Source organism: Vidua macroura, chromosome 5, assembly GCF_024509145.1.
Source record: "Vidua macroura isolate BioBank_ID:100142 chromosome 5, ASM2450914v1, whole genome shotgun sequence".
NCBI lineage: Eukaryota > Metazoa > Chordata > Aves > Passeriformes > Viduidae > Vidua > Vidua macroura.
In genome coordinates, this window is record NC_071575.1 from 61,379,843 (window position 1) to 61,392,926 (window position 13,084).

The following is a 13,084-nucleotide window of genomic DNA, read 5'->3' on the forward strand; positions in this document are numbered from 1 at the left end:
ACTCTCACTCCCCAGAGAACTTCACACTTCACAAGAACTTCTACTTGTGGCTGGTACCCATCAAGTACAGCCTTCTTGAGGAGTTGAGGGCAGTGAGTAAGCAGTGACTACAGATTCTTTAATGCACAACTACACCCAGGCATTTAAGCACAGTTCTCCACTTCTAAACAGTCACTTGGGCACCCAGAGCCCTCATTCTCATAAAACCCTCTTGGGTTGAGTGCAACTCTCTGAACAAGTTAATGTTCATGTCTGCAGGTCTGAACTGTGGGCTGGCTGGCAGCTGAGAGAGCAGGAGAACCAAATTAAAGGGAACACTGATGAAAAAAGTGTCAAAGTATAAATTTGCTCCAGTTACAAGAATGTCTTCTCATCAAATGGACAAAAAAAGATATATGGGCACACAAGGGATTTGCCATTCAAATTCTAATTGCTGATAACCTACTAATCTTCCCTTGTCTAGAGAAAAATACAGTTTCACCTCATTAGAGCAGAACAAGACATTGTTCAATGCCTTCGGGAAAACTCACAAGGGTTTGTCCTCCTTCAACTAATTCTTGACCTTTATATTAACATTCTAGCTGGTCTTAACATGTATTAGCTTGGAATGAATATAATCAGTAGCTTTAGTGGTAGCACAGTTTTTCTACTGGCTAATTTAAACTTCTTTAAGTAAGTAACTAACAAGTCTGATGTTTAATTCCTGCTAGATTTAGAAAATTAATGAATTCAAAGTCTGAGTTTGCCCTCTTTTGAATATGGAACAAATAACATGCTTTCATATATTCTCCCCAAATATATTCTCCCCTAAATTGCTGATACAGCAGTCTCAAAAACCACAACCTTAATCTCAGAGGCTGACAGGCTTTGTATTTCAGGTGAATAATGGGACCATTAAATGGATTCAATCTTGTGAAGTACCAACTAGACTGTTTTTGTGTTTTCATGTGATGTGAATTTTGAGGTGCTTTTTCACTCTGACTGCAGCAGGGCATAGAAATCACTAGTTTCAAATATTTTTCTGCATATCCAAAACCATTATAATTTATTAATTTTGTAACTTTTAAAAGCATAATAATAATTAATATCTTATAATACTTTAGTATTACCTTTAATAAATAATAATTTAGTATTACCTTTAGTAATACTATTAGAAATGTTTTATATATTAGTGTTTATATTAAAAATACATATAATTTGTCATATGCATCAGTGCCCACCTCATCCCAACAAACAATACACACAACAATAAACAGGAAGTGGAGTTTTTAACCACCCTGAATTACAGTAGATATGCTGCCCTTGACTCTTGAAGTCCATTAGGCAAGGGGCAATTATATCTCCTGGGGAATCCTGTGGCAAAGAAGTTAATTTCATAATGTATCATTAGGACCTAAAGAACATACACATAGATACAAAACTTAAAGCCTGAGCTGACAGTCTGAATTCTCTCTCTCTCCTTGCCATCTCCTCAGCTGGCAAGGATTCTGATATTTCAGCTTAAAACACAAATTTCACTACTGCTTTTATAAGGTGCCATAGAGATGCACGGAAAGGCTTTTAAAAGCTCCATTTGCTTTACTGTGTGTTTGTATTACAGTGACACAGAACCCCCCACAAAAATCGAGCCTGCCCTTGTGCAGACCCACTTGTTCCCCCCACCTCCCTCTCTGCCTTCCTGCCTCCAAGAGCTGCCTGGCAGCCTTGCAGGACAGGGCTCTGTCACTGCAGACAGAGCAAACAAAGAGATTCCAGCTCTCAGTCACTAGGGCAACACTTCCTTTCTATGGCAGCTTTTCCTTCAGGGGAATATTCAGGTGGACTCTCCCCTGAAGTCCAGTTGGAGGAGTGTTCCTCCTTGAAACCAGCCAGATCCATGGTACTTTTATTTCTTTTAAAAGCTTTTCTTTGCAGATGAGCAGTGGTAGACATAGCTGGAGTTCTTCTTTCTAGCCACAAACCAGAGGTTCAGGATGACACAGAGCAAGTTCTGCCATTTCACAGAAGTATTTTTACACAGAAAGTACCCATTGCCCAGGCAGAAACTGCTCAGGGTTCAAACACCAAATGAAAAGACCACATAAGAACCACACTAAAAGTGATTTTTTCCTATCCATGATACAAATTGGTTGAAGAAAATTCTCTGCATTTCACATAAACTAGCAGAATTCCCACAGTATTGAGACATTTAATTTAAAAGTATAACAGAGCTTGCAAAGCATGTCATCTTGGAAGTGTTGAAAATGCTTTTTTTATTTTTAAATGACAACTCCAAACTTTTGTTTGAAAGCTACCAGCTTTCAAACTGATACGGTAAGTGGGTCAACTTATATAAATTCTGAATACATAAGATCATCTCATTCCTAAAGGCAGTAAAAGTAAACCAGACTGTTTAGCACCAGCACTGTCACAAGCAAATCTTGGGTTAAAACGCTCTCAATTTTTAATAGTTTCTCTTTTATATTAAGAATATTAATCCAAAAAGTTTCATAATTTTACGGAAATGTTCCTTTCTTGTGGTTTCTTGATTTAATCTCTTTGGCTTATTTCACCTTTAAGAACTCTTCAGCTTGACAGACTGGATCCAGCTTTGGCTTTTAAGACACACTTTGCCATTTTGTGTGTCAGCCTTAATCCATTTGTCTGTTTCATCCCTTTGATTCATGTGACCTGGAAAAGAGAGTTGTCTTAGTTTAATTTGACACAGTAAACATATCATCTTCACATGGTCATTTTTTTCCAAGCTCCCTGGGAGCACTTATAACACTTTTATTTGGTAGAATTTGTGTACTTTTAGCAGAGACAATTCCTTCTTGATACAGTTTTTTTGCATTTATCTAATTTCCCATAATACATCTTTACAACAGAATAGTGGTTTTTATTATATAGTACTGCACTTTTTATTCTAAGCTAAGAAATGTGTTATGGTGGGTTGACCCTGGTTGGCTGTCAGGTACCTATCAAAGTCACCTCCTCAAATGAACAGGCCAGAGAAAATATAACAAGAGGCTCATGGATCAAGATAAGGACAGGGAGAGTTCAGTTACCAGTTACTGTCACAGAGAAAACACACTTGACTTGGGAAAAAATTAATTTCATTTATTCCAAATCAACTCACAGAAGGGTAATAAAATAAAGCCAGATCTTAAAAACATATTGCACTTATCCCTCCCTTTGCTTCAGGTTTAATTTCACTGCTGATTTCTCTACTTCTTCCCCACCAGAGGCACAGGGGGATGGAGAATGGGGGTTTTGGTCAGTTCACACATTATCTCTGCCACTCCTTCCTCTGCAGGAGGAGAGCTCCTCATGCTCTTCCCCTGCTCTGACACAGAGTCCTCCACAAGCTGCAGGGGAATCTCTGGCATCTGGGTCACCTCCTGCCCCTGCTTCTGCACTGTCGGGCACATCAGCAGGGCTGTTTCTCTCACATACTTTCCCTCCTCTCTCCAGCTGCTGGTGTGCAGTAGGGTTTTTCCTCTTTAACTGTGTTATTCATCATCACTGATGGGTTCAACCCTGGCCAGTGGTGGGTCCATCTTGGAGCAGGCTGGCACTGGCTCTGTAGGACACAGGGGAAGCTTCTGGCAGTTTCTAACAGAAGCCAGACCTAGAGTCCCTCCCAGCAACCTTGCCACACAAACCCTACATGTACTGGGTTTTCTCTGGGATAGGGTTATTTTTTTTATAGTAGCTAGGATGAACCAACCAATATAAAATTTATTATTTCTGAGTAGACCTTTCAGAGTATCAAGACATTTTCTTCTTCTAATACTGCTCTGCCAGTGAGGAGGCTGGGGGTGCACAATAAGCTGGGAGGGGACAGAGCCAGGACAGCTGACCCCAAATGACCAAAGGGATATTCTGAACTGTATGGTGTCATGTTCTGTATCAGAGCTGGCACAAAGAGGATCAGGGGACATTCAGAGTGATGGCATTTGTCTGAGCCAGTACCTGTTACACGAGATACATTCTTGCTTTCCTGGAGATGGCTGAACACCTGCCTGCCCTGGGAAGTAGTGAAAGAATCCCTTATTTTGCTTGGCTTGTGTGCACAGCTTTTGCTTTATCCATCAAAGTCTTAATTTCTTTATCCCAAGCATGACTTTTCTCACTTTTACTTTTCTGCTCCTCTCCCCCATCCCACTGGTGGGGACTGAGTGATGCTTGGTACTCAATAGCCAGTTCTGGTTAAACCATGACTCTACATGAGGTACTGAGTAATTTCAAACATTTTAATTGTTATTGTAAACACTGAAAAGAGACATGGTAAGACCTGATTGTCCAGATGCCTGGACATTTCGCTACTATTACTGTTTCTTTATAATAATGGCCTAAAAAAAACCCACAACCATGAGGTATCTGTCTTCTTACATGTTTCACATACACTTTGTATTCACAGTCACGCTCTGAAAAGCTCACTGTATAAAAAAGAAAAGAGTTCAACTCAGTCTCATTTATAATTAAGAAACTGAGGCCAAGAGAGAATAAGTGACCTTCCAAATTTATACAAAAGATTTGTGTCCATATTGGGAATTAAACTGGGATCTTTAAAATCCCAAACCAGTGCCTTTATCACAAGATCAACCTTCACTTTGGTTTATCTTCACAAAATATCATTTATTATTACTTTAGTGTTCATTTAACTGTGTGAATTCTAAGTTTAGAATAATTTGAGCCTGGAATAACACGAGGGATGGCAGGCAAGCAGATTCTGAACCAATTTTGCAAACATGCTCTGCTCTGTAACACAGCTGAAATTAAATTTTGGCCACAGCAAAAACAGTGGCAAAACTCCAACTGACATCACTGCATTGGTTTCCACAACTCAGGCCTAAGTGCCAGAACTTTTCAATAGTGTTTCAGTGCTTTAGCAGCTCTAAGCGGGATTGATTTAAGTTAAGGGCCAAACCCACAGCAATTCACAATAGGCTGAGGTATGGTTTGGAAGCACAGAGATCTCACAGGACTCCAACAATGTCTGAGTCACTTCAGTGTCCCTTGTTATCAGACTACAACATGCCTTCAGGTGTCTCCAAGGGGATGTCCTGGTACAATTTCTGCACTCCTCATTGCTCCAGACAGCAGCAGTCTCAACCACACTCAGTGTCAGTATCATTCCTACAGTAAAACAAAATCCACAGACCTCTACTCATCATCGAACTTGCAGACTTAAATCTGTGATGAATCACCAAGTTGGACAAATGTGTTGTATATGGAATCTGTTAAAATTTGAAAGTTCAGTTCCTCAAAGCTTTCCTGAATCACTGATTTTCAATAGTATTGTATCAGAGAGTATAGAACAAAAATTAAACCAGAGTCTTTTAAGCATAGATAGCACTTAAAACATATCATCAGTCTGGTTTTTAAACAGGAAACAGCCTCCAGGTGACAAGAAATTGAACCAACAAAGAAGTATAAAGGAAAATTTCAGTTGATCCTTTAACAGAGCTGTAGAACACTAAAAATACAGCTTTTTCTCCTAGGGAGAGAGGACACAATTAATGCAGGGCAGAAATATATTTCCAGAAAGTGGATATTGGAGTGCTTGGTCCCAGTTCCTCTCTCTCATGTTTTTGTGACTATGGCTTGTACTTCTGTACAAGAAACAAACACTGAAGCACAGAATCAGTGCTGTAAATGGTTTCATGCACTGCTTACACCTTGGTAAAAAAGTTAAAGAAGAGTTTAGGGAACACAGGAACAAATTTACTAAAGCCATTGTAAAGCCAAGTTGCTGTCTGAGCTCTGTTTCTCATTTTGTTTTTGCTATGTGAATATAGAAAAAAGTTTTGTTCCTTATACTTCTGGAAATTTGCCTGTGAGGCAAATATTAAGGTTATTAAGCCCATCACTAGTAGGAAGTTCAAAGTTATTTCCTATATTTAAATTACTTTATGTATGAGGCACTAATCAAGCAACAAGGTTTAGCTGGAGACCTTTTGATGACCGCTTCGGTCTTAACTGTACTCACTGCTCGTACTCTGAATACCATGAGAACCTAAGTGGATTTTGAGGAAGACTTTAGTAGCTTGATTAAATCACAAAAGCAAACAGCCTCCTGGACTGAGAATGAGGAGGTGGTGGGGGGGGATTAATTTCAAAACCTACCAGTCAAGACAGCAGCATGAGTTCAGGAGAGGACAGATACACCATTATATGTGTATACCTGTATGTGTATGCCTCTAAAGCCCAGGAAAAAGGTTGTGTTTTCTCCCCCTCCCCAGTGTGTGGTGTTTAAAAGAAGGTAACACCTTTGCAAAACTTTACAGTCAAGTACTGACTGTTTATTTACTTGCCTTCCTGGAGCCTGGAGAAGTTAAGAGCTCTATTTTCATACCGCAAAACACAAGAAGAGGATCATATTTTAAGCATTGCTCATTGGTAGTGTTAGGACTGTGGTATATATCAAAAGGCTGTGAACAGCTTGAGTTGAATGCAAGCTGAAACCAATAAAAATCTGTAGGATAGCATCTCATCTAATGTGTTTAATAAAAGTTGGATGAACTTTCTATTTGACTCGAAGGAATGTAATCTTTTCCAGATACAACCTGGGTCTTTGTTTATTTTTTTTAAGATATTGCTTAAGGATCAAGGCTTTACAGAGGGCAGTGTGTAGAGGGACATTATAAAACAAAGCTCTTCCCACTCAATTCTAGTGGCCAAGGGTCAATAAAAACTGCTTCTAAGAAAGAAGGAAAGTTCTGAAGTGCCTTGAGAACAGAGTAAACGGGGGGGGGGGGGGGGCACATGACAGCAGATAGTGTTACTCCTGGGATCAGAACTGCAATGCTGACTGCAACAAACCCAAGACAGCTGCACAGTGGGAGAAAAAGCTCTACACTTGGGCAGCTGGTAAGCTTCAGATAAAACCTGAAGTTTCAGCAGACTGACATAATACAAGCTCTTTCAGTTATTTCCCTTTTAAAGGCAAGTTGCTTGTCTCATGTTATTCACTGCCCCTTCAGCTGTGTTTGTGTTCAACCTTTGAACTCCAGGCAGCTAAAAACACAGACATTACCTTGGAGTAAACAATACAGAATTTCTCATAATGAAGACTCTCAAACACATCCATCCATAAAGCTTTGTGCACGGTACAAGAGACTCACGCAGTCAGCCCCCTCTGGCACACTGGCTTTAAAACAATCCTAAAGGGAAGGCTACAGCATTCCACAGGCTGCTCTCCCAGTACTACTGTATGAGGGACCACTGAGTGAACAGTGAGAAGTAATTATTCCTGATGGCAGGAAACATCTGTCTAGATCCCCTTTGCTCCAGCAGGGAACTTCAGGCAGATGTGAAAGTTGTAATATTTCAGTGCATGCCTGAGTGAATGATTGTTGTAAGGAGGAAGGTGCTTCTCACCACAACCTATGGGGAGAACCAGGCAGGATGAGAAGACCTGAAGCATGTTAGTAAGAGAAACCTGAAAAGTCAGAGATAGGACAGTAGTGTCAATGTCCATCTTTTCAAAGGCATCTGGTAATTACAGACAGGCTGACTCTCCAGAGGCACAAGAAGAGGATGGCCAGCTAAGAAGTTCTGCAGTATTAAAAGAATGATCAACCCATAAAGTAGAGGCAATGTGAAAATTTTCACAGGGGAAAAGGAGTTAGAGAAGTCAATGGGGGATTTCCTCTGCATGTCCAGTATACACACCTAAGGGAAGGCATAAGTTAACATGTGCTGTAGCCAGGATGGGATTAGTACCAAAACCTAAAAGTCCTGTTAACTGCTGCAATTGTTGTCATGTTGACAACTGCGAATAAGTATATCTCGACTTGGGAAAAAACTGCAACTCCCAAAGCATATGGTCTTTGTATAAGGACAGAAAAAACACAGAGAGGTTTGATAGTTGAGAAGGTAAAAACAGGGAGACACAGTAACAACAACAAACATCCACAGCCTCTGAGGAGCACCTGGGACATGGTGGACTTTTACCATGGAAACTCACACAGCTGCTGCAAACCAGATGAAGTGACTGCAAAGTTAAAAGATTACTCAGCACCAAGCAGATGGCATCAGGTGAAAGGCTGCTGGATATGAACTTGGCACTAGAACTGGGGCAGGGATGGAGAATCCCTGGCACTTGGCACTAGAACTGGGGCAGGGATGGAGAATCACCCAAAATCAGGTGAGTCCCTGGCATCACTTAGAGATGAGATTTACATGGTTTATTTTCCAGACTATCAGGTTTGGAAATTGACACCATTTGCTATAAGGATTCAAATTCTCTGAATGACTGCAAGAATTTTTCCAGCAAGTTCACAGTGGTCAACACACAAGTTGGTAACCAAAGTGGCTGAAGTGTGTCCAGTGGCTGCATTTCATTTAGTCCCCATCCACCCACATGCCTGATAACCTTCCTTTGTTACTGTGGAGTGAGTGGGAGCAGATGGTCACAGCAACCTGAGACAAGAGAAAACAGGGCTGCAAGCCTCTCCTGAGGAAGCACTGAATTTGGTCTGAGATGCTCACAACACCTGGTCTTCACAACCTGCACTACTGACAGTCCTACTGCCTCCCCAGACAAGTGCTACAAGGAAGTTTGCCTTGCTATTTAGCTACGTTTCCTTTACCATAAGGTCAAGTTATAATTTCTAGTCCTATTGCCAGTTGACAGAACAATTTATTTCTATATTTCTCTGTAGCAACTTCGTATGTACTAGAAAAATGCATCTTCTCTTTGTCTTCTCTTTTGAGATAAAATCAGAACTTTTCAGTCTTCTCTTGTTAATTGTGATTTTAGGACTCTGATCATATGCTCTCCTTTAGAGACTCTACAGTTTTGAAGCACAGTACTCAAAACTGGACACATTCCAGCAAAGGATTACTAATGCCATGTAAAGCCAAAGGATTATTTTGAGTTTTACAGAAAAATCATGTTAATTTGCTGTTTGTTTTCAATGGTGCAACACTGTTGTTTCCTGATATTTAAATATTGCTCCTATTAGGACTACACAAGTAATTGTTCCTTTCCTTGTACTTTGAACTTAACTTACTGAAAAATTGCCTAAAAAGCATGTAAATCAAAATTATATGAACTTTAACCTTGACCTTCAATATGTTTGCAACCCCTTTGACATAACAGTCTCCTAAGTTCATTTTCTGCTTAAATACTTAACACTTTTTAGCCTGCTACTCTTTCTTTTACCACATGTACTACCTATAGCTAATTACCTCCATAGGCATAAGATTAAAGAACACAGGCACACCTGGAGACAGGGAGAAGGCAGACATTGAGCAGCAAGGGCTTCTCTTCTCGCCAGGGAAAAGAAAGAACACCTTGACATGATCACAATGATTACTATGATTACTGTAATTATTCAAGCACTCTAAAGGCAGCCAAACACTTCCACTGATGGAAGCTGGACCAGTGCTTAGCATGAACTCTGTTTTTGTAACATTTCATTATATCATACATACTGCTTTCAAGACTACCTACTGATGCCAGTGGAAACAGATGCCTTGCCCTTGCAAATTACTTCAAAGAACAAAAACTCCCTGTCACTGCTCTCTAGTTCCCCTCCCTTTCTCAGCAAGTGTCTCAATTTTGCAGGAAAGTCCCTTCTTTTCCTAAAAGAGCAAACCCATTTTGATACTCTCATCCCTCTGTCTCTAGAGCACTCACTCCAGACTTCCATCATCTTGCTTGCACTAAATCCCACTCTATTCCTTGGCTAGCTGGCAAAACCCTGGATGTGAGTGCTTGTGGGGCTGTAGTGTACTGACTCCCCCCTCAGTGTGGAAGTGGGGGCTGATGGTGTACATGGTAACTCCTCTAAAGCAGTAGGGAAAGCTTTCCTAGAGCAGGAAAGTGCAGGAGTAAGTGTATGTTTACCCAAGTCACAGAACTCTGCCCTGTCTTCCCACTGGACAGCCTTCTCTCTAACACCTTCAAATATTCCCAGAGGCAAGTAAAGCTTCCTAAAAGGTCACAGTTCCTGTGTTATTCACATGAGAACCGGATTTTCTGAAAAACCATCTGTTTTTAAACTAATCTTTGAACTCAAAAGCATAAAACTCCTAAACTGCCATGCTCTTGTGATACAGTTTTTAAACCACTTGGCAAAGCCCCTCTTCACTCTCTATTTTACCTTTCTTCAGTCACAACAGCAGGACAGCTATGGACCTTGTACCTGAAACTTCAACAGTGAATAATGCTCCCAGGATACAGAAATTGTATTAAATGATTTTCAGTTATTTGAGAATCTACTTATACAAGAAAATTACCAAATATCACCTTTAGGAAGAAGCAATTGTTGATAGTGAGGGGGCAAGTGCAGAAAGAATACATTGTAAGGTAAAGAGAAATAGAAGCAGGAAGTATCTCCCTTTTTACGTAATGCTGTAAGTTCTTTAAACAACTGATAATCACTGCCCTAATGCTGTTGCATTTGCATAATTCTTGATGATTTCTTTGCCTTTGGGATGTGTATATTTGAGAGTTAACTAATCAGAGTCACTTTTGGCCTCAAGTGCCAAGATCATTTCCATACAGAACAGTGGGTTGAAAAATTGCATCTGCTTCAGTGATGACTATCCCACATAAACACTGGCTGGGCTGTGAAACCAGAGAAGTCACTCAGCTGTGTATACTTGAAACACCACTCTTATCTTTAATGTTGCCAAAGTGGCAAGATGATTGATTGGCTGGTGGTCCTTATTCACTGAGAAGTCTTGTTTTACTGCTGAGGTAATTCATTACACCGAGTCTTGCTAGAATCTGGGGTCCTTCCACAGATTTCTAGCCTGACAACTTCTAATTATGGTTTTTAAAGAAACTGTATTTAATAACCACTATTAAATTTAAGTGCTAGTTACTGTTCCTAGGCAGGAAGAGATATATAAGCAGGCTACATACTAAAATTATATAATTACACTTCCAGTGTTTTCCTAACTCTGAGATCTCCATCTTACATTGGGGAGGAAAAGAGTTTTTATGCATATTTTCTTTTAAAATTCAAACTTACCCAATCTGCTATTACAGTAGGTCACACTGACATAACACGTTCAAGCATAAAGCTGGAGCCCCCAGACACATGAAGTTAATGTTTTCTCTAGAGTAAACTGAATAATTGCTAAAAGCAACAGCCTTAACTTCTAGATAGCCACATCTGGAGTGGGGGAGGGAAATACACACCCTGACAGTGAATTGTATGACTGGTTTCTAAAGCAGGAAACAGCAAGACTCTGGATTCTAAGTTCAATTTTAAATGCCTTACAAGAATACTTCCAGTAATTGCAGGTACTTTTCCATGTACTCTTTCTCTCTCTATTCCTCCAGCTTCTTCTGCTCTTCTCATCTCCCACCCATCATTTCTCAGCCTATCCTGCACTACTGTGCATTTATAAATATGCCATATACCCCTGTTATTTCCCCCTTTGACTCAGAAACAGACAGATTTTTTAAAATTATTGTTATATTTTTAATCTAATAGACTGCCTAGGAAAGTCTATGTGACTTTCTAAGCCAACAAAGCAATGGGTCAAATTCAGCCCTGGATTATCTCCCACATATTCATTGGACTAATGCTAAGGGGGAATTTGGCTCTAAGACTTTTGTTAGAAGAAGTTGATTACATTCACAAGTCATTTACCAAATAAAATTTTAAAGTCATCCAGTAACATGGGGAGTACAACAGCACAAGCAAACATCTGAACGTGAAGCAGATTAAACAAGCAGCTGCCAAGGGCAATAAACTAATAAAGAAATGTAGATGTGTTTGACTTAGGCCAGACAGACATTTATTGGGAGCCAAGATTAGTAAGCCTTACCACTTAGAGTTACATGATCGTCTTTGGAGGCACTCTGTGTTTCTTTTAACTGGATCTCTGAGCTCACATCCACTTTTCTTCCAGACAGCTCTAGATAGGCTTTGAGAGATGCAGGTACCTTGACTGTAATTGAACCTGGTATAATTTTAAGTGAAAGCTAGTTAGTTTAACCCTGAGATCAAAGCATGAAATAGTCCATTATTTCACAAACTTGAATCAAACCATCATTTGGTTGTGCTTGGTTGGGTTTTTTTAAAAGTCTTCAGAAACAGTAACCTCTTTTTTTTTGGTCATTGAAAGGATAAATGAAAGGACAAATGTTTATGATAAATGAAGGTATCTTTCTACAGAGTATGTAGAAAGTGGTATAGCAGTATTGCCTTCACAGACTTGAAAATAAATAGTGACATATACTTCAAGCAATGTCTTTTGGTAGAGGATCTTATTATAGGAAGGATCAAGTGAAGCAAATATGATAGATCTCACAGGTATTATGAATTTAAGTTCATCTTCTAGTTGCATATTGACATTCCAGAGCAAGGACAGGGCATCAGACTTGACAAATAACTCAGTCACTGCGTGGCACATGATGAAAGAATTGCTCCTCTGGAAGGAGGAGTTGCTGCTCACTGTGAACTGGCAATTGTCTTTGCTTTACTGCTTAGGGCCAGCTGTTCACATCCTCCAACAGATGCAGTCTCAAAACTGACTAACCAGTTTAGACTATGCATCACTAAAATGTAAACTAGTAGCAAAATTGCAGCTTTGGTGGCCTGAATAGTTCTACTTTGAGATTAAGACCAGAAATTCTGACTTCTGCTTCCCCAGATATGTGCATCTATGCATCAGACCAAAGGCAGACACTGGGCCCCCAAGCTGCCCACATTAGTCATCTTTGGAATAACTCAGTCACAAAGTTTGAAAGCTCTCCTACACATTAGATCAAAAACCTGAGAAATTCAGATTACATTTCCTTTTTATGTGCTCCTTAGTTTTTGCTCAATTTCAACAATCACTTTAGAAGAACATAAAAGTTTCCTTGCATACATCCCAGATGTTAGGCAGAACATGGTAAGAAAAACAGCTAAGAAGCACCAGAAAGCAACCCTAGCTAAGCAATTTAGACACAGCAGAATCACTTGCCTGTGACAGTTCTGATGAACAAATAACTTCCAGTATAATTTAGGCCTGCATTTTGCTGGATACACAAAAGTCTTAGAATAAGAAAGGGAAAAGGTCTTCATTTTGGGTCCTCTTTGGAGAGTTGCTCAGTGATGACTCATAAAAACCAACACACATGCAGCTC

General features: G+C 39.9%; 1 protein-coding gene across 1 annotated transcript in view; it reads right to left on the reverse strand.

Annotated features, from left to right (window-relative positions):
* Window positions 1-2,420: 2,420 nt before the first annotated feature.
* The window catches only part of FAM185A (family with sequence similarity 185 member A), a 36,732-nt gene continuing 26,068 nt past the window's right edge, over window positions 2,421-13,084 (reverse strand). The window contains exons 7-8 of the mRNA XM_053978927.1: window positions 11,779-11,913; window positions 2,421-2,670 (exon numbers count right to left, since the gene is read on the reverse strand). Coding sequence (XP_053834902.1) covers window positions 2,555-2,670; window positions 11,779-11,913 — 251 coding nt within the window. The 3' untranslated portion in view covers window positions 2,421-2,554. The remainder of the gene's footprint in view (window positions 2,671-11,778; window positions 11,914-13,084) is intronic.